This window comes from Phlebotomus papatasi, chromosome 1 (genome assembly GCF_024763615.1).
Source record: "Phlebotomus papatasi isolate M1 chromosome 1, Ppap_2.1, whole genome shotgun sequence".
NCBI lineage: Eukaryota > Metazoa > Arthropoda > Insecta > Diptera > Psychodidae > Phlebotomus > Phlebotomus papatasi.
The window spans coordinates 54,011,233-54,032,481 of NC_077222.1; the positions used below are offsets into that span (position 1 = coordinate 54,011,233).

General features: G+C 34.0%; 3 protein-coding genes across 4 annotated transcripts in view; all 3 read left to right on the plus strand.

Annotated features, from left to right (window-relative positions):
* The window catches only part of LOC129806711 (UTP--glucose-1-phosphate uridylyltransferase), a 17,239-nt gene extending 10,493 nt beyond the window's left edge, over positions 1-6,746 (plus strand). Inside the window, 1 exon segment of the mRNA XM_055855486.1 lies at positions 6,027-6,746. Coding sequence (XP_055711461.1) covers positions 6,027-6,541 — 515 coding nt within the window. The 3' untranslated portion in view covers positions 6,542-6,746.
* Positions 6,747-6,899: 153 nt separating this feature from the next.
* Positions 6,900-21,249, plus strand: part of LOC129806689 (bifunctional 3'-phosphoadenosine 5'-phosphosulfate synthase) — a 52,681-nt gene continuing 38,331 nt past the window's right edge. Inside the window, exon 1 of the mRNA XM_055855468.1 lies at positions 6,900-7,190. Coding sequence (XP_055711443.1) covers positions 7,143-7,190 — 48 coding nt within the window. The 5' untranslated portion in view covers positions 6,900-7,142. The remainder of the gene's footprint in view (positions 7,191-21,249) is intronic.
* LOC129806729 (uncharacterized) lies at positions 9,573-20,122 on the plus strand. 2 transcript variants are annotated; one of them, XM_055855504.1, is made up of 7 exons: positions 9,573-9,791; positions 17,174-17,242; positions 18,079-18,153; positions 18,226-18,267; positions 18,351-18,505; positions 19,408-19,555; positions 19,612-20,122. In XM_055855504.1, the coding sequence occupies exons 2-7, from the start codon at positions 17,188-17,190 to the stop codon at positions 19,836-19,838; spliced, it is 702 nt and encodes a 233-aa protein (XP_055711479.1). In that variant the 5' UTR covers positions 9,573-9,791; positions 17,174-17,187; the 3' UTR covers positions 19,839-20,122. The 2 variants fall into 2 exon arrangements, with proteins under 2 accessions (XP_055711479.1, XP_055711485.1); XM_055855510.1 differs by having other exon boundaries at positions 19,615-20,122.

The following is a 21,249-nucleotide window of genomic DNA, read 5'->3' on the forward strand; positions in this document are numbered from 1 at the left end:
CACAAACTTTTCGCACTTTTTAAATTTTCCTCTTCGGCCGTATCCTTGATGAAGTCCTACCTCATTGGGCGAACTCAGAGGGTCCGCGTGGGTAGTAACATATCGGACCCTGCCTGCTTACATTCTGGTGTTGCTCAAGGCTCACTCCTAGGCCCTCTTCTATTTTCACTTTTTATAAATGATTTACCATCTGTTCTATTGAATGCCTATTACCACCTTTACGCGGATGATCTGCAAGTCCACATTGATGGCGATCCTTGTGATCCTAATCTCACTTTAACTCAAATGAACATAATTCTCTCTCGAATTGAAGCATGGACTCTCACAAACGGGCTCTGTTTAAATCCCAAGAAGTCTCAGGGCTTAATTATTTCAAAAAGACCTCTCGCCACTGACTTGATTCCACTCACTGTTCATGGACAGATCATTCCAATTGTTGAGCGTGCTCGCAATTTGCGGTTGATTTTCAACTCTTCCCTCTCTTGGTGTGACCATATTTCTCACATCAACCAAAGAGTTTACTGCACACTAAGGACTCTGTGGCGCTTTCGTGAGGTAACTCCACAGAACACACGCCTTATGCTCGTGAGAGCACTACTACTGCTCATTATCATATATGGAGCAGAACTTTTTTTTGATGCCGACTGTGAAACAATCAGGAGGCTTTCTGTGACGTTCCACAACTGTGTCCGGTACGTTTGTGCTCTACGTGCTCGTGATCACATTTCACGGTATCGAAACATTCTGGTTGGTTGTGATCTGCCTTCCCTCCTCCGTCTGAGAGCTGTGTTATTCCTGTTCCGTCTGATAACTTCTCGGAGACCGGGTTACTTAGCCTCGCTCCTGGCTTTGGGGGCTTCGGCCAGGCAGCGGGGACTCTTGGTTCCGAGAGCTCACTCGAGCCAGCTTTCGCGTACTCTTTTTGTCAGGGGTGTTGTTATTTACAACTCCCTTCCACCGCGCGCTAGGACGTCGCAGGCCGGCATTTCTAGTGCCTTTCAGTCGGGGTAGAGTGTTTTCTTTGTTTTACTTCTCTTTCTCTTTTCTATTTAGATATTCTGTCTTAATCTATTTTCATTTTCTTTCTTTTTCCTGCACTTTTCTTCCTATCTAATCAGACATTGTAAGAGGGACGGACCCTAATTATGTTTGATTTAAAACAAATAAATAAATTCAAATTCAAAGATTCAACACATAAATTCATATTTCTTCTGAAGAGAATTACATAAATTTGCTCCTCGACTCTTCTAGAATGTTACTGTTTAGTGAAAATTCTTTAGATATAATTTGAAAACTTCTTAAATACAAGAAAAATACGCAAGAGTAAAATGCTTCTATTGGAAACATATTAATGCAAATGGAGACAAGAAAAAGTTTCTAATTGGACAATTGGAGACAAACACTGGAAGTGAAACCGCGACGACAGGCTTTCAAAACCTTGTTGAGTTGCTCCTGAGTGAAGGATTTGTTCTTATTCCTGATCTTTTCTCCTTTCCCATCTAAAACAATAAGAAAATCTCTCCAAAAAAATCATATTTCCGGGGTTTCCTATTGAAGCATTTGCAGACACTTCAGAGAAACCCTTTTTGATTTGAAGATTAGCACTTAATTTAACTAAAATTATCCAGAAATATGACATAAATGTTGAACAAAACGAATAAACAACAGTCACCTCATTGTATTTTTCATTCGAAAACAAGGTCGATCAATGAAAAATTCGATGGTGAAAAGGTACACTTTTAATTTTTCTGAGAAAATAACAAATTAAAATTTGTGAATATGAATGGATTTTCGCTTTATTTGGAGCAAAATTAACTAAATAATTAAACTGTTGTACAGAAAATATATAAATATAATAATTTAGTACTGTATTTATCGTGAAAAACAATGACGTTTCCATTTGGAGTAGCGAAAAATTTCCATTTAGAGCATGTTTTGAATTAGCTTAATTTACCCTACATACCTAATGCCCGAAAAATTTTTGAAATAAAATTTTCTAAGTCAAAATTTAACCACTCTGAAGCGCCCATTTTTAATCAATTTGCATAAATTTGGATTTTTTGGAAAGGTCTTGAAATTCTCAATCCGATTGCATCGATTTTAACCCTTTAAGGACGATTGGAACATCGGTGACCCATAAAGAAAATACTTTTTCCTGACTACCTAAAGTTATTTTTTTCTTATGTTTGAACGTAATCGCAAAGTAGAAGATTGGACACTGACAGATATCCGAAAAAGTTAAAATAACATTCCGTAAATTTTAATTTTATCCCGTAGTATTGATCCAAAATCGGTGTAAATATTACCCTTTTTAGGTGTATTGGGGGTTAAAGTTATCTTTTTTCATGTTAATTTTACCCATAAAAAGGTGTAAAATTAACATTAAAAAATATTGATATATTTTTACACCTAAAAAATGTTAAAGTTATGAGGAAAAAAAGATAATGGCACCCTCTTTCTTTCTCAGTGGAGGAATCTAGGATATTTTTTGCAAGTTTCGAGCTATTTGCTATTATAGTAAATTTTTAAGCTAAAAATGACGAATTTTTAAATTCTCATACTGAAAATTGATTTAAATTATTTTTTATACTTCCAATGTGTTTTTAAGCAAACCCGTTTTGGAAAAAGAAAGTACAATACTCAAACATACCATTTTGCATTAGAGTGAAAATTATCACTCATTGGTATCGTCAGAAAAATTACTTAAATTTTTGGGCTATTTTTGCCCCTATTGTTCATAGAGACAAATAATACACCAAATCATACTATGTTAGATGTAAGATCTTTTACTTTGTTTATTTTTATTGATGATTTTCGGTCAGCGAAAACTGTCTCGTCGTTTAATCGATAGTGAATCGATAAAGTACTCGTCATTGACTAGGTCTTCTTTGATATTTTTTTTATTTGCCTTAAAGTTTGTTGCCGGGCTAGAGGTCAAACGGAAAGAGATATCGACTTTCCGTGCCCATCTTCGGTGCTCCCCCTCCCGTAAGTTAATAATATTTCGAGACACATCCATAAGACCGAAAAAATCTTCGACATCGAATTTTAATAAGAATAAACATTTAAGTACTCTAAAATTATAGTATTTCAGTACTTTCTAAGGATTAATGTTACTTATTTACAGTAAAAATCCTAGAAATTTGCAATTTATTAACAATTGTCTATTTTGAGATCATTTTCGGGCAATATCAATCGCCATGAACAAAAATATTATGTGGAAAATATAATTTATGAAGAGCTCAATCTGGTGAGTTTGAGCACTTCGTAAAGCAAGGACGCTTTTCAATCTCCAGCATTGGCATTTTTAACAATAAAGTTCGAAAATAACATCACACTGTTTGTCCGTGTGTCTGTTCAACGGTAATTGTGAAAGTTACTATGACTAGAGATCAAACGGTTAGAGATAACAACTTGCGATCTTAGAAGGACTCCCCCATAAGTCGATCTTCGTATCCCTGACATGATTTATTTTTCTAATTGGCTTTGAATTATTCGTAATACTTGAATTTAGAGAAAGCTTGATTACATTGAAAAAATCTTGAAATCCGTAACAAGAATCTGCTCAAACCTGATTTCAACCGGTATACTTTGTTCGAAATTCAATTCTAGCATCATTCCTAGGCTATTCTGGATAAACTTTTAGATGATCTTGTAAATAGATTCAAAAAGATTGCTAATCAGTAAAGAAAAAATGATGAAATGAAAAAAAATAATTCGAAATGCTCGAATACGTGATAACGCTCTTCTTTTACGAGTTAGATAGCTCAAAAGTTTTATCAATTTTGACAAATTAATGCAAAACTAATCATTTGTTGGAGCATTCACTAAAGGACCAATTGTCAGGTCATTTATTAAAATATTCAAATTCGAACAATTTCGAATTGAATATTTGAGAAATTTGACAATCATCCTATAAATTTATTGCAAACATATTATACTAGACGGTAATTAGGCCAATAAATTTCGTTACGGAATTTGCAAAAAAAATCACGAGTACACTCTTATCTCGATTCAGTTTATGAGATAAGCATAACATGTTATTAAAACATTTTTTTTTGTTTTGTAAGCGAAGCAGATATTGACGGAAATACTTTTATGATCTTTTTCAATCGAAATTAAAGATTGTATCAAGAATTAATTGCCTAACCTCGACATCCACATAAACATGGAATAATATAAGATTTCGATTTAATGACTTCTCTGAATTAATAATTTAGGGAGAGGTTGCACCTATGCCCTGTGAATGAAGTGCAGTGATTCTCCTTACTGAATGCTATTCGAAAACCTTTAGTACTATAAAAATTCCTGATGATCTAAAGAGAATTCGAAACTAAGAATACTTGCAGCATAGAACAAAAATACTCTACCACTTATCTATTGATATATTTTTCATTGATAATTTCTGATTAATTTCGTTAATTAAAGAGCTAAAATTATTTGTATTGTTTAAAAGTATTCAAGCCAATTTTTGTGGGCCAAGTCCGGCCTTTTTGAAAAATTTAGGATGTTTTATTATTGAACGTATACCAGAAACAATTAATGTAAATCAATAAAAAAAGTTTAATGTATTAGGGACAAGATTAAAAAATAAAAAAGTAAACCGACCGAAATGTCATCCGAATTAAAGAAAAATTCGGGCGACAAAGTTTTTGAAATGCAACGATTTTTTTTATTCATCTTCACACTCATTTAGTTTATTTACTCATTTTTATAGTAAATGTCATAAAAATCCCTTAATAATGCAAAATCACATCATAACTAAGGCAAACCAATGCAAATTTAAGCATATTTCCTTCATTTAATTACCATAAGATCAAACTTGAAAAATGTCAACAAACTTTTTTCAAATTTAACTGCTGCCCGAATTAAAAAATAGCCCGATCTTAAAGAGCCGAATTAGCAAGAGTCTACTGTACTTCTATTTTAGGTGTAATATTCGGAGGAGTTGTTTCAACTTTTTTGTTCTAAAATTTACATGGCAAGAGTATAAATAACTCTTTTTAAGAGTGAAAATAACTCGTATTAAGAGTTAAATAATTCTTTTTTAGAATAAAAATATCTCTTTTTCAAATCTGAATATGGGAAGATTTTGCAATTTTTTATGTTATCATTTCCTTTATTATTTTTTTCTTGATCTTAAGTTCCCCATATTCCGAGATATCACGTGTGATGCACTGCACATGTCTTCATGAAACACTGTTAGGAATATTTCTAATTGATGTTTCATATGTACTTTGTCACACGAAAATCTTCTCGACTGAAGTATGTTCCTAAACCGAAAACATTTAAGCACACTGAGAGAAATTCAAAAATGTTAAAATAACATTCCGGAAATGTTTATTTTACCTTGCAGTATTGATCCGAAATCGGTGTAAATATTATGCTTTTTAGGTGTATTATGTGTTAAAATTACTCTTTTTCATGTTAATTTTACCCTTAAAAGGGTGTAAAATTAACATTAAAAAATATTGATATATTTTTACACCTAAAAAGTGTTAAGGTTACGAGGAAAAAGTTAATCGCACCCTCTTTTTTTCTCAGTGCATATACTTCAGTCGAGATGAAATTTTACATCGAAAAAGAGTTATAATTACATCGATATCCGACGAGATAATTCAACTCGCATGTAAGAGTAGTTTTAACTTTGTTTACTAAAATTTACAATGAAAAAAAGTAACGTTTACATCGATATTCTTCGAGTTATTTCAACTCGGCCATAGAGTTGTTTCAATTCTACAGATTTTTTCTTAGTGAATGAATCGGTTAAGAATCGCTAATTGATCATTTTTCTCAAGCTAGAGATGAACCGGTAAAAGATATCATCTTCTGGTCTTCGATGACCCCCCCCCCCTAATATGTGGATATTATTTCGGATGGTCTTTTTTCCTTTTTTCGCTTCCTATCGCGTTCTCTGGTTAGCTAGAAGAGCGTAAATGAAAACAGAGATAATTTTCTTGTTAAAATTTCAGAGGAGATAATCCTTGATTAATTTTTTTAAATATGTTATTGCACTCTATTTTCAGCCATCGAACGCGTACTGAAGGAAAATACCCTGAATATGGAGATAATTGTGAACAATAAGACTCTGGATACAGGACTGAGAGTGATTCAGCTGGAGACGGCTGTTGGTGCTGCCATGAAGTGCTTCGAGGGACTCGGTATAAATGTGCCCCGATCACGCTTCTTGCCAGTCAAGAAGACATCGGATTTAATGCTGGTCATGTCAAATCTCTATAGCCTTCGACATGGATCGCTAGTCATGTCACCGCAGCGAATGTTCCCCACAACGCCCCTTGTGAAGCTGGGTGAGAATCATTTTGCGAAAGTGAAGGAGTTCCTCGGTAGATTTGCCAATATTCCCGATATCATTGAATTGGACCATCTCACTGTGTCAGGCGATGTGACTTTTGGCCGTGGGGTCTCACTCCGTGGCACAGTGATAATTATAGCCAATCATGGAGACCGTATCGATATTCCAGCTGGCGCAATCCTAGAGAATAAAATTGTCTCAGGGAATATGCGTATTCTGGACCATTAGATGCAGCCGCAGGATGTTTCAAAGTGCAATGTAGTCGCCTCTAATACGTTTTCTTCTCTTTCTAAAAAACAAAAAAAAGTCCCATGTAAGAAAAGTCCATGATTCGGTGCAATATTTATAGGCTCGTTTTTAATTGTTACAAGTACAAAATTTTATAATGACTCAATTCCTCCTAAATAGAAGACACTATGTCAACGAATATTTACGCATTTTTGGATTTTTATTGGATTTATTGCGGAGAAGAGAGAAAGGAGAGAAAGTCTTGTTGGGAATCAACAACGGTTTTTTTAGTTTGAAAATGTTGATGGAATGGTTAACAAGAGTAAAACGCCTAAATGTAGGCAAATGCGCACACATTCCGGAGCGGAGTTTTCGCGGGTCAGCTGACATCTGTCAATCAACCAGAGAGATCCGACCAAAAAATTTTGAACCCCGCAAAACATGTGTTTATTTGGCGAAAATTACTGTTCCATTTATTACTAAATTGCCACCAATTGGCCATAAATGTCGTGCAGCTGCATTGTGCATAGCGATAGAACGTTCTCTGTGAAATCAAAAGGTGAAAGCGTGTGAAAAATCCAAGGAGGCGAACTTGTTGAAAATGAGTGCGGAAAATTCGTCTGGAGATTGCAGCAAGAAACAAAAAACGGTAAGAAATTTCCCATTTTATTTACTATTTCTCACACATTCAAGCATCTGGAAAATACGAGGAGATATTTTACGCTGAGAGATTAGGTATTTCCGTGGACTTCAATAAAAGCATTGAACTCAATGTTTATCGAGAAATTTTCCATATGCCCCCGAAAAGGTGCTAATTGATATAGTGCTGAGATTTTGGGTTCTATCCAGAGAATTCTTCGAGAAATTACTCTAAAATCTCCAGAATTACACTCATAATTGTCCTATTTACTATTCATGTCAGGGAAATCACCACAAAGAATATTTTCAGAAAGTGTCCCTGAACATCCATATGGAATTGAAAAAGAGATCATGGCTTTTTCCAAAATCTCAACTCATTGTGATAAGATTAGACAAATAGAAAAAGTAAAGCATTGCATAATCTTTTCCAAGCTTCTTGTCAACAATTATTCATAATCAATCAGAGATGTAAAGTCTGGAGTCAGAAATGCTAGAGAAAAATATGTGATGTACCAGCTGAAAGAGAACAAATAATATACAAAGAAAATGGGGTCATACATTTTAGTGCTAGTTCTAATGGGAATAATACGCCTGACTAAGTTTTTCACAGTCAGTGTGCTATCAGAAAAAGTCTCATAATTAGATTTTTATGTGATTTTTTCTTCTATCTCTTATCATTTTTCATGTATGCATCGAAAAAGTTGTTTCTGTATGAGTTTCCATAATATCTTCGTGACACAGGGTGCTCCTACAAATTTCAAAATGCGTGGTAAGGCCGCTCAACTTTGCAGTATGCTCCAACGGTAGATTTAATGAACACAGTAATTGATTCCATTAAATAATCTAAAAGATAAGTAAAGGAATTCAAAGTGCTAGTTCGAGCTTTTCGTTAAGTACTTTATTGTACCATTTCGTAATTAGGGGAGTTGGGGCTACTTTGAGCTGTGTGTCTATACATTGATATTACAATTTTTTCGCATATTTTTTTAAAGAATATAGGCATTACAAATCGCACATTTATTATTACAACGGCGTAGGCTAGAGTCAGTACTTTTTCGCCAGTAAGCACTTTTTCGCCACCTACAAATAAAATCACTTTTTCAGGGAATTATGAGCTCATGGAACTACGAAATGAGTATTACTTCGTAACCTCTAGTCGTCTAGTCCAACGGATCAGAAAACCATAACTGGTGCTCCACCGACTAGATTATTTGCAAATTAATTGAAGAAATTGCCGACAAGGTTAACAGTCACCAAAAAAATATGGAGTTCTTAATAAACTTGTCAACGCTCAGACAAATTGTCTTGCAATATTTTATGTTTTTGCAGTACAGTATTTGATATTTTTTCACTGAAAGTCACTTTGTTATTAACTAAGCTTCGCTCTAATATCATTATTTAATAATGTTTTCCAAAAAAATACAGAAATACGGATGTGGTGAAATAGGGCTTACTTTTTTCGGTTGTGTAAGTACTTTTCGCCACTCATTTTTCCAAGCATTTTACAAGTGGCGCACCTCGCGGAATTTAGTTGAAACAGACGTAATTGTCAATTGATTTTTGTCGAAAACAAAAAATGTGCAAGAAAATCATTCGAAATACTCTAATAATTGTCTAATATAGGTGTTAAATAAGAAAAGTACTGTGCAATGTACTTTTGCGGGTTTTCGAAAGCTGCTATTTCTTAAAAATCAATTAAAAACAAGTGGCAAAAAAGTGCTTACACAGGCAGTGGCGGAAAAGTGTTTACAAGGTGCGAAAAGTACTGAAACATGCATTGTTGCAGGAAATGTATTTTTTCAACTAGATGCCCAAAAATTCCCGGAAAGTCTCCTGGTTCATTAGAGAGACAATGCTTCAAAGCACTTGTACAGAAAATTTCTTTTTATTTCGACAAAAATTGTAAGCATTACAAGGGTACAAAACCTTAAGGTGGCGAAAAGGGCTTACTCTACCCTATCTCGGTTTTTGTCTATTTTGAGTTATTATTGTTTTCTAATAGGAAATTTATTAAATATTCATTATATGAAATAATCTCAACAACTTTGTTAGAAATATTTTTAATAATTTCAAGTATTTGTCAAGCCTGCAAAATAAAAGTAGCGTACAAGTGGCGTATGATTTATTTACCTGGAGACCTTTAGTGTTACAATGGCGTTTTTCGTGGAATTATACGCCACTATTCCACTGATGATGAACCCTACGCCACTATATCACCAGCAACGAAAGAGTTTGGGGTTCCAAAAGCCGCGACGGTGGCGGCCTCCCAATTTATTCGAAGCCTTGTGGTCACCATGAAAAACTATTTTTAGTTCTCAGCGGTGGCCATCAAATTGCTGTGGCGCCACTGAATTCACCACTAAAATTCGGGGTTTGTACTATGGTACAAGAAGCTAGCACTGTTCCAAGGACGCTTGTTTGAAATTTTGTTCTACGTGGGAAAAATAGTTCCAAGAACTTGTTCGGGATTTGTCCGCAGTTGGTGTAAACCGTCACTTTTTCCCAGGTTTTTTGTGTGGCGGGTGAGTGTGCCTTGTGTTCCTCTTAATAGTCAGTGTTCTCCCTGTTTTTTCCTATTCCCCAGTGCAATCAATCAGGAAGTGGAGTTCAGGTGAGTGCTTCAAATATTTAAAATGTTAGAGTGCGGTATTTTTTGTTAGATAAATGGAAGAAATAATATTGTTAACCCCCAAAAAATGGCGTCACCTTCCTACATATTTTTTTCATTCTTTTTCGTGCCTACCCAGAGTCAAATTGGGGCTTCAAAAATGTGTCCTCTAATCCGTAATGGTAGGATCTGTTAGGTCCTGGGAAGGGATTTTGTCAATTGTTTTTATTTTTAATTATTTTCAAGTGAAAATAAGAAGGAATCCATTTATGTCTCACGCATGATGGTTCCGGGAGTCAGATTCCAAAGCTCCTGATTCAAATTGGGGCTTCAAAAATGTGTCCTCTAATCCGTAGTGGTAGTGTCTGTTAAGTCCTGGGAAGGGATTTTGTCAATTGTTTTTATTTTTAATTATTTTCAAGTGAAAATAAGAAGGAATCCATTTATGTCTCACGCATGATGGTTCCGGGAGTCAGATTCCAAAGCTCCTGATTCAAATTGGGGCTTCAAAAATGTGTCCTCTAATCCGTAATGGTAGTATCTGTTAGGTCCTGGGAAGGGATTTTGTCAATTGTTTTTATTTTTAATTATTTTCAAGTGAAAATAAGAAGGAATCCATTTATGTCTCACGCATGATGGTTCCGGGAGTCAGATTCCAAAGCTCCTGTTTCAAATTGGGGCTTCAAAAATGTGTCCTCTAATCCGTAATGGTAGTATCTGTTAGGTCCTGGGAAGGGATTTTGTCAATTGTTTTTATTTTTAATTATTTTCAAGTGAAAATAAGAAGGAATCCATTTATGTCTCACGCATGATGGTTCCGGGAGTCAGATTCCAAAGCTCCTGTTTCAAATTGGGGCTTCAAAAATGTGTCCTCTAATCCGTAGTGGTAGTGTCTGTTAAGTCCTGGGAAGGGATTTTGTCAATTGTTTTTATTTTTAAGTATTTTCAAGTGAAAATAAGAAGGAATCCATTTATGTCTCACGCATGATGGTTCCGGGAGTCAGATTCCAAAGCTCCTGATTCAAATTGGGGCTTCAAAAATGTGTCCTCTAATCCGTAATGGTAGTATCTGTTAGGTCCTGGGAAGGGATTTTGTCAATTGTTTTTATTTTTAATTATTTTCAAGTGAAAATAAGAAGGAATCCATTTATGTCTCACGCATGATGGTTCCGGGAGTCAGATTCCAAAGCTCCTGATTCAAATTGGGGCTTCAAAAATGTGTCCTCTAATCCGTAATGGTAGTATCTGTTAGGTCCTGGGAAGGGATTTTGTCAATTGTTTTTATTTTTAATTATTTTCAAGTGAAAATAAGAAGGAATCCATTTATGTCTCACGCATGATGGTTCCGGGAGTCAGATTCCAAAGCTCCTGATTCAAATTGGGGCTTCAAAAATGTGTCCTCTAATCCGTAATGGTAGTATCTGTTAGGTCCTGGGAAGGGATTTTGTCAATTGTTTTTATTTTTAATTATTTTCAAGTGAAAATAAGAAGGAATCCATTTATGTCTCACGCATGATGGTTCCGGGAGTCAGATTCCAAAGCTCCTGATTCAAATTGGGGCTTCAAAAATGTGTCCTCTAATCCATAGTGGTAGTGTCTGTTAGGTCCTGGGAAGGGATTTTGTCAATTGTTTTTATTTTTTAAAATTTTTAAAATTTCTCAATTTCTCAAACACTATCAGTCCGATAGTAGCTTTCTGGAGGCTCCAGATTAAGGGTGAATTAAGGGTGAAACAGTTGTATTTCTTCAAGATTGATGAATGAGTCTGTTAGGCTTAAAGGGATTTCTCTATAAACATTTTTCTTTAATTTTTTAGGGCAATCTAGGAAAAAATTTCTCAATTTCTCAAACACTCAGTCTGATAGTAGCTTTCTGGGTGCTCCAGATTACAATTAAGGGTGAAACAGTGGTATTTCCTAAATACCCGTGAAATTATGTGTTTGTGTTATGGCGTCTACACACTAGTAGAAATTTGTTTATAATAATAATAATTTTTTATTCAAACTCTACATATCCCACGCTCCCATGCGTCTGCCGCCGTCTTAGCGTTGATGACCAGCCTCCGAAGCCAAAAATAAAATGCCTTTTTTAAAGAAAATTTCCCCTATCCTCTTGTAGGCAGAAACGTCAGAATTTTTTAAAAAGGCCATTTTTGACGAAAATTTCTACTAGTGTGTAGACACCATTAGGGTAAATAAGAGATTTGTGATAGTAGTTTGGTTTAGAAACTTTTCTTTAAATTCTAAGCTCTCTTATGAACACTTTGTGTATGGTTATTTGGGGATTAAACACATCCTTTCAAGTAGTTTTGAGTAGGGGAGACCGGGGTACTTTTAGCCAGCAAATGAAGCTTTTTTTTACTCATGATTTGTGAAAAATGATAAGGATTGTCTAATGTTTTTATTTTTCATAAAAATATTACTTAAATACTTAAAAATTCTATTCTATGGGATAACATCTATTAAAACGCCAAAAAATGAACGAGTTTTCCATGATTCTTGTGTGTCATTGCTAGTAAATCGATCAATATCTAATTTTCAAGGGTTATTACATATTTTTTGAGGAACATATTTTTTTTCAATTTCATTACTTAATGACGGTGCAGTAGTATGTGAAATGTGGGTCCATTTTTTGAGGCGCTAAAATTTTTCCAAGTTATACTTTAATAATAAGACGTATATAGGAAAAGATTTCTCCATTGAAAAAAGGATCTCAAATATTAAACACAGAATTAAAAAAAAAACATATTTTTGGAAAGCTATTTTTTTGGATTTCTTCTAGGTTTTTTATACAATTGCCTTACGCCGAACTCTAGCACTTTTTTTTAATTAATTAATTAAGGGCTTGTCAAGCCCATCTTCACTTATACGGACGACCTTTTTCTACTTCCTATTGAAATCCTGCAAGTCTTAAGCTGACTGAACCTTCTTGCTGAGATCGATCTTCAAGTTTCCCCAGTATTTCTCATTTAGGCGGATTTTTGATCAGGCTAAAAGTGGGGGAGGGTATCTCATGGTCTTGGTAGAGCGGCAGCAGTCGCTTTTGGATGTTCTCATTAAAGTAAGATATCTTTGTTTATCTTGCCCGTTGTGAAAAATACAGATGCCTATAAGAACAGATGGCCATCCACCATGTGCATCTTCCGGAATTTGTCGTACATATTCTACCGGAACTTACTAGTCTCACCCGTAAGTGACTTTATTGAATAAAATTGTTGATCAGTAAGCTGATTGAGGTCACCTTTAACGACGGTTTCGTCATTCATAAAAATGCAGCCTTGACATCCTTTGAGGTGGTCATTGATTTTTTTTTCTCGACCTTGTTGCAGCACTTTCACGCTGTCTGTTCGATGGGAAGTAGTCTGAACTTTGTAGGTTATCAAACCATTCCTTTTTTTGATTTTCTGGACCAAGCTTTAATGTATACCATACCCAATATTTTACACAGAAAAATTGGGTTGCTTCTCAAAAACCTTACATTTTTTTTCGTCTTCTTGTCTTGAAACTCAGGATATCGGCCCCTTCTTGGCCTCTGAGCAAACGTTTTGAATTCCTTAAACCGAATTATAATCTTCCGGATGATGGAGTGGCATTTCCCAGTCAATTCCGCGATCTCAGCACAGCGCGGATTTGGATTCTTGAGATGGATGTCGACTTATTGTTCGAATGCTCTCCATCTTTTTGCAATTACTCAGTCAAAAATTAATATTTTTTTACACGAGTTTTACCAAAAGAAAGCTATAATTAAATTATCTTGAAACAACAATGAAGAAAAAACAAAATTCAAAGCTAACTGCCACTAACTTCCTGTCAAACGATGGACAAATCTTTTCCTTATAAATCCTCCGTTTCCTATCAAATTTCAGCCTACAAATTTGTAAAACAATTCTAAATATTGTTTCCAGTCTCGCAGAATGGCATCTGGAAGCTTGTTTGGCGTGTCTGTTTCGACGTATAATAGATTAGTTAGATCGGACCGGGAACGCGAGCGCGAGCGCGAGCAAAACGTACGAAATGCTACTGAGGGGTTCGTGGAACAAAACGCGGAGCGCGAGCGCGAACAAAACGTACGAGATGATGCTGAGGGGTTCAATATCGTGGACCAAAACGCGGAGCGCGAAATGGAAGCAGAAAATATTGTAGATGTAGGCGGCGTGACTGATGATTTGACTGATGATGAATATTATGAATCAGTATCAGAGATTGAATGGGAGGATGATAATGAAAGTGCGGAAGTGAATGACATACTGATTGATAATGTTTCTCAAGAGAATGAACCAGAAGATCAGGATAATAAACTTAAAAGAGAATTAGCTATTTTGGTCGTTGATAGGAATTTTTCGGTTGGAGATGTGAATGCTATACTCAGCCTGTTGAGAAACAATGGCCATCCAAGTCTTCCCAAAAGAAAGGAAACTCTTGTGCGAACTCCACGTACGAAACTTACAACGCGATCTTGTAATCCTGGGGAATATATTCACTTTGGATTGCAAGAAATTTTGAGACAGTTCCCTGAAAATTCGTTCGTAGCAAAACTTGATGTTGTGGAGCTTGATTTTGGGATAGATGGATTGCCATTGAGCAAGTGTTCAAGATTGAGTGTGTGGCCAATTTTGGCATCTTTTCCAAACTTTACAAACGTGTCTCCATTTGTCGTTGGTGTATGGGCAGGACCTTCTAAACCGTCAAATGTGGATGAGTTTTTGTATGACTTTGTGAATGAGATAAATGGATTAATTGAGCAAGGCGGTGTGTATGTAACGGAGAAGAAGATCTTAAAGCCCTTTAAAATTCGCGCGATTATTTGCGATGCTCCGGCAAAAGCATTTGTTATGAATATTAAAGGTCATGGAGCGTTTGATGGATGCCCAAATTGTGACCAAGTAGGAATGAAAGTTAATGGTGTGACAGTGTTTTCCAGTGAACGCGGTGCATTGTGTACTGATGAGTCTTTTCGTGCCCGTACCAATTTAAGACATCATCATTCCATGACCCCATCAGGGTTGGAAAAAATTACTAATTTTGATACGGTCCAACAACTATCTGTGGACCCTATGCATGTATGTGATCTGGGTGTCACGAAAAGACTCCTGGAAAGAGTGCTTGGAGTGAAAGGGCGATCTCCGCAATTTCACGTGGATGGTGCGACCAAAAGAGCTATGACTAATATGTATATATCCCTGGGAGTTTTTGTGACCGATGACTTTAATAGGAAACCAAGAAGTTTTGATGAGGTCAAACAATTTAAGGCAACTGAATTTCGTCTGTTTGACCGCTATCTTGGTTTTCTCATTGCGCAAAGATTCTTTTCTCCTGTCCAATATTTTCATTTTCTTCTATTTTTTTGCGCAATGAGACTCCTTTCAGTGAATAATCCTGACACAAATGGAATTAATTTTGCTCAAAAATGTTTGGACAGCTTTGTGAAGGATTATTCCTATTTTTATGGTCAAGATTCTGTTACTTACAACGTTCACATGCTTTTGCATTTGGGTGAAAATGTACAGGCGTTTGGAAATTTGAATTCCTTTTCCGCGTATAAGTTTGAGAATTTTCTACAAGAAATCAAGAAATTTATTAAGAAAAAGACTGACGTTTTAACGCAAATAAGCAATCGTCTCGCAGAGCACCGAAATGCAAATTCACATGGTAACATGAATCCGGAACAAAAATTCTCAGGGAGCATCAAAATTGATAAGTTCCTCGGTTGTGGATTTGCATACAGCACGGGAGCATTTGATCATTTCAATTTCAAAGTAAATGACCGTGACAACTTTTGTCTAATTAAAGAGCAAATTCCAGCGAAAATTTTTGGTTTTATTAATAGAGAAGAGCGAAAAGTTGTTGTCATTCAGCGGTATGTAAATCCAAAACCCTTTTTTGATTATCCACTTGACTCGATGGCAGTGGGAGTGATGTTGGTGTCTGATTTGAGTGGTGAATTTGAAGTGTTTGAAGTGCATGAGATTACACATAAATGTATGAGATTGCCATTCGACAGTGGATATGTCATTGTAAGCTTACTGCATAAGATTAGATAGATTAGAAATTTTATTGAATGAAGTACGATATGATTGTTTTGTGTTGTTGGACTGTGAATGTTGTGTTATTGAACTGTACAGTAGAGTCTCTCAAATCTGAATCTCTCAAATTCGAACACCTGTTGGCTTTAAAATGTCAATTGTAGGGTTATGTTAAAAAACTCGTGTTGTGGATGATTAAAAATCATATTTCTGTGCTGTTTCCTAAATATTTATACACATTATGTGCGAATAAAATGAAAAGGAAGTATTTTACCACTAAGACTTGTGAGAAATTACGGGAATTTGATTCAAAGTGCAATTTAATCTCACATAAATTCAGTTAGTTTTAAAAATATCGTTCGAATTTGGGAGGTGAGAAATGTCAAAATACCCCCCAATCGTTCGAATTTGAGAGACTCTACTGTATTTATTGTAAATTTTTAAATTAGTACACAGAAAATAAAAAAAGATTGATTGATGACAAAGAGATACGAAGATATTTTAAATATTTAATTAATTAACTATTTAACTATTTGAGCTCGAAGGCCACAATATTACACCTTTTACCTTTTTTGAGAAAGAATATACCTCAACATTACGAATGAGAATATTTTCGTTTCAATGTGCAATTTTAATAAAGAATAGAGTTATTCCGGTTATTCTTCCAATATTATTTGTAAAATTGTGTATTATACAAGAACCATATGTATAAATCTATTCGATTTTAAATTATTTTGTCTGCATCATTTGATTATATTGAAGGCCCCTTGAATAAGTGCTTAAGCGACACGTCTTTTTTCAAATAATGGGTTCTTTAAAGTCTACTAACTTTTATTAGCCAGTGATGACCCCTTTCAGTCTAAAAGGGTCTTGATGTCAAAGTCAACTCACTTTTTGATGTTCTTCACTATTTTCCCTTTTGGACTTCAATCTCTTTATATTCTCTGTGTAACTTTTCTTAGATTTAATTGATTTCATAAATAACTAAATATAGTTATATATTAGTATATATCCGAAGATTAAATTTATTTTATAAATAAGCTGTAAATAATCTAAAATATTTCTTTAAATAATTTATAAATATGTAAAAAATGTTAATTGTAAATATGTTGTTGAAATTATTATAATATAATATATACAGATACACAGTCAGAGAAGCGGGTTTCCGTCGTTTCCCCGTGGAGACTGGCCACCAACACTAAGACGGCGACGGCCGCAATTAATAAAGGATAATAAAAGAAATATTATCTAAAAAGAATATCAAATTTTTAAAATTTAATTCTGAAATTTGTTTGTTCTGATTTCAAATTTGCATGGAGGTATTGTTTAATAATTTGAACTAAAGCATCGATTTATTTTATAGAATTCGACACCAAAATGGATATCAACATGGAGGAAGTGGGAGAATACATAGTAGAAGAGGAAGTTTGTGGTATGTTAGTCTTATTATTATTATTATTGTTATACTTTGTTACAATGTAATAATGTTATATTGCTGTTGTATTGCGCAATGGAAAAATCCGCTAAGTCCATGTGTAGACCACCCAGAAGGTCCTTTCCGCAGTGTGGATGCTTCTTGCATGCTCCCGGAGTTTTTTTTGGTAGAAGCGGTGCATTAATATTACGTTGAGGGAAAGAATACCAGCGATCATCAGTGTTCCTCGAATCTTCTGTTTTTTACCGTATTGTTACTCCAAATCAAATGAATTTTTAAAAATTATTCGCTACTTTTTATTTTTTAACTCTCGCAATAATACACTGCATTAGCTCAGATTTAATTTATAAAACTAGTTTTCCATTAGACATTTGATTGAATTCATGACGATCCGAGGTACAGACTGCAAGTTTTCAATAACACCTACTTTTTATTAATTTATTGCAAATATTAAAAATTTAATATTTTTTATATTTTATATTTTTTTATTTCCGATCCATGGTGCTCTTCCCTTATATTGGTTTTATCATAGTGAAAATGTTTTTTCCTTCAGTTGCTTGCACCGAACGGAACTCGAACTCACAACTTTAAGAATCGAATCAGAGATCTCATCCGCCCAAGACCCAAGCAGTCTTACCAATTTCGTCACTGAGATCCCCGTTGGTTTTATGAATATCATAAAATATCGCTGTATTATTACTTGATTATTTTAAACACTGAAAACAAAACACTATTGTGTCAAGTACTGTTTGAAACTATAAATTTGAAACATATATATAATATAAATTTTGGTTTTAAAGTGCATATTTTTAATATTCAAAATTTATTTACAGATGTCGTCACGACTTTGGAAAAGAAAATCGACCGGCTGGAGAAGATAATAATGGAAATGCATAAGACCAATAAAGGTAAATTTTATCAGAAGTTTTCAAAATTAAAGTAATCTATTCCTTGTTTTTTTTTTAATAATTTTTTTTTAGAAATGACAACTGAGTTCAGGGAGATGAAAGAAAAATTTAATGGTAAATATATTAATAAATTAATTTATTTTATGAAACTATTGAAATTTTATAAATGTTTTTGGTTTTTAATTTTCCGCTTGTAGTTATGAACGCTAACCAGGGCAGAGTAAAGGTGCAATTAAATTTGTTAAACAAATACATCGAGGGGACAAGGACGTACTTTCCAATTGAAAACATGGATAAATTGGTTGAAATCGAAGAGAAAATTATGGAAAGTGAAGTCATTAAAGCTGCAGTTGTAAGTATATTCAATTTCAGATGCACTTAAATGTTTATCGTTTAAATAATATACCCCCCAATTCTGAGATAAATCTTTAAGTCTTAAATCTTTAAATAGCTCTTTAAAGGCCGATTCGTATTCTCTGATAAAAATCTTTAATTTTAAAGTGTCAAATTTATTTATATCTTTAAGACTGTAATTTTCGAATTCTACGCTAGAGTTTTACAGACTTAAAGATGTCAAACGTCTATAAATCGCCTTTAATTTTAAAGCTGCTCGAGAGGACCTTTTAAACCTTTAAACCTCTGAGCATTCCCCAACACTATGATGCTTTGCCATACTCTTTCTTTATCGAATGGCAATTAAAACGTAAAATCTTCATGTTAATAATTGCAACTTCAAGTGCCATCTTAAGACGACTGGAAAATTGCAAATCGCAAAAATGAGTAATTTTGAGAATAGGTTTTTTGAGAATTTTTTTTTATTTTTTCAAAAAAGAAAAGAAAAAAAACCCTTGCAAGAAAACTGGAGCAAATAAATCAAAATCCAGATTATTGTTTTAAAGAGAATAGAATTATCTTTCAAATAAAAAAAGAGTAGGGAAAAATCTCAACCCGTTCTCTAGATAGAGCATTTTATAATATTTACCAAAAATAGAAAATGAGGAATGAAGCACGAGACGCCATCTTTGGCCAGAAATTTTTTTTGGGCGAAAAAATTAGGGATATATATTATTTTATCATGTATTTTAGCATATGTAAAATTCAATAACTTCTGAGACCAGTATACCTCTGTGATTGTTTTCAGATGGATTGGCCCCGAAATAAGAAATAAAAAAACGCTTTTTTGTATTTTAATTCAGGCAATTCTTTTAATTTGATTTTGATACAATTTTTTTATATTTTGAATTTTTTACAAAGGAAACTGAACTCAGGCGTATCCTGAAAGCAGGTGATAAGAACTTCTTGCCAAAGATAGCAAAACCAGACATCTATGTGAATTTTAATGTAACAGGAAGGGGGGCAAGGAGGAACATCTTAGACTTCCACGTCTTCAAATACAGCTCAGGTATTTGTTTGTAATTTCATATACTAGAGTGGCAATTTACGCCATTATTATTACAGAAGTTATGAAAGTGGAACGATGCGAACTAAGGAAAATGGTTGAAGGACAACAAGCAAAAATCCGCCAACAGAAAGTAAGAGCGGAAAAACGAAAGACGGATAATCAAGTCCAAAACCAAAATGTGATGTCCGCGGATAATGTGCTTACGGAGAAACCTGCGGAGCAGTCTCCAGTGAATATTGCCCCCTACCCAGACACCCTAATCCTCCCGTCACAAATGTTCTAGACTTCGTATAGTAAGGTGGGGTAATTGGATCGTATTCCGAAAAGTGCTACTTAAACGCTTGTTTTTGAACTGATAAAATTCTTTTTTACTTCTTCTAAATTCATAGAATTATTCACTGTTTCATTCAGAAACATAATGCACAGAAAAATTTTTTTTTGTAAAATTGTTCATAAATGTTTGTGAAATCCTATGGCAGACTTACGGAATGCTCGTGAATCATATAACCCACAAACAAGTTCGTAAAATTTTGTACTTTTTCACAAATATCTCTCGTAAAATGATCATTTGACGAACATTTTTTCGTACTTTTACAAACATTTGTTCGTAAATGTTCGTAAGCATACAAAAAAATGTTCGTAAAATTTTGTCATTTGTTCATATTTGTTCGTACATTTTTGTTTGGCAAAAATTTACGCACAAATACGAACAAATGACAAAATTTTACGAACATTTTTTTGTATGCTTACGAACATTTACGAACAAATGTTTGTAAAAGTACAAAAAATGTTTGTCAAATGATCATTTTACGAACAATATTTGTGAAAAAAGTACAAAATTTTACGAACTTGTTTGTGGGTTATACGATTCACGAGCATTTCGTAAGTCTGCCATAGGATTTCACAAATATTTATGAACAATTTTAGAAAATATTTTTTTCTGTGTATAAAAAAATTATCAAAAATATTAAAGAAAATTTATAAATTAATGATAATATTGAAATAAGTCAGCATGTACTAATTGGGTCGCCTTTTCGCTAATTCACTTTTAATTAAACCCTTGAATTTAAAATACTTTTTTTCACAAAGAAAAAAAAAAACAATAAATGTTTTCAATCAACCAGCTGCCATTAGCGAAAATACCACTTTTAGAAAATTTTTAGTGAAAAACCCAGCTAGTACAAAATTGAAATGAGTAATGCAATGTGATTAATTGAAATTAAAGCTTTAATTATGTTAATATATATTTTGTTAATTTAAAAGTGCAAATAAATTGGAATTTTTGTATAAATTTTGCATATTATTGAAAACACCGTTGAAAACCGGTAAAAACCGTTGGTCAGTTGAAATTAAAAAAATGTCGTTATTTTAAAATTCAAAAATTGGGAATTCCCCACACATTTTTCACCACCCAACCCCGAACAAAGTTCCTGGAACGTCTTGTGTCACGGTCATTAAAATTTCCATAAGGCAAGTACTATACAGAGTACTACTTGTCGTACTACTGTACAAACACCGAATTTGCGTTACTGACGGCGTAGATTTTTTGACATTTAGAGAAAAAAGTTTCTTATAAACAGTGACAACATAACCTCATTCGTGCGTGTAATTATTTGGTTTAAAGAAAAAAGTCGCAAGATTTTGTGAATAATATTATGATTTATTGTGCTTAATCATTAAAAAAAGTGGGATTA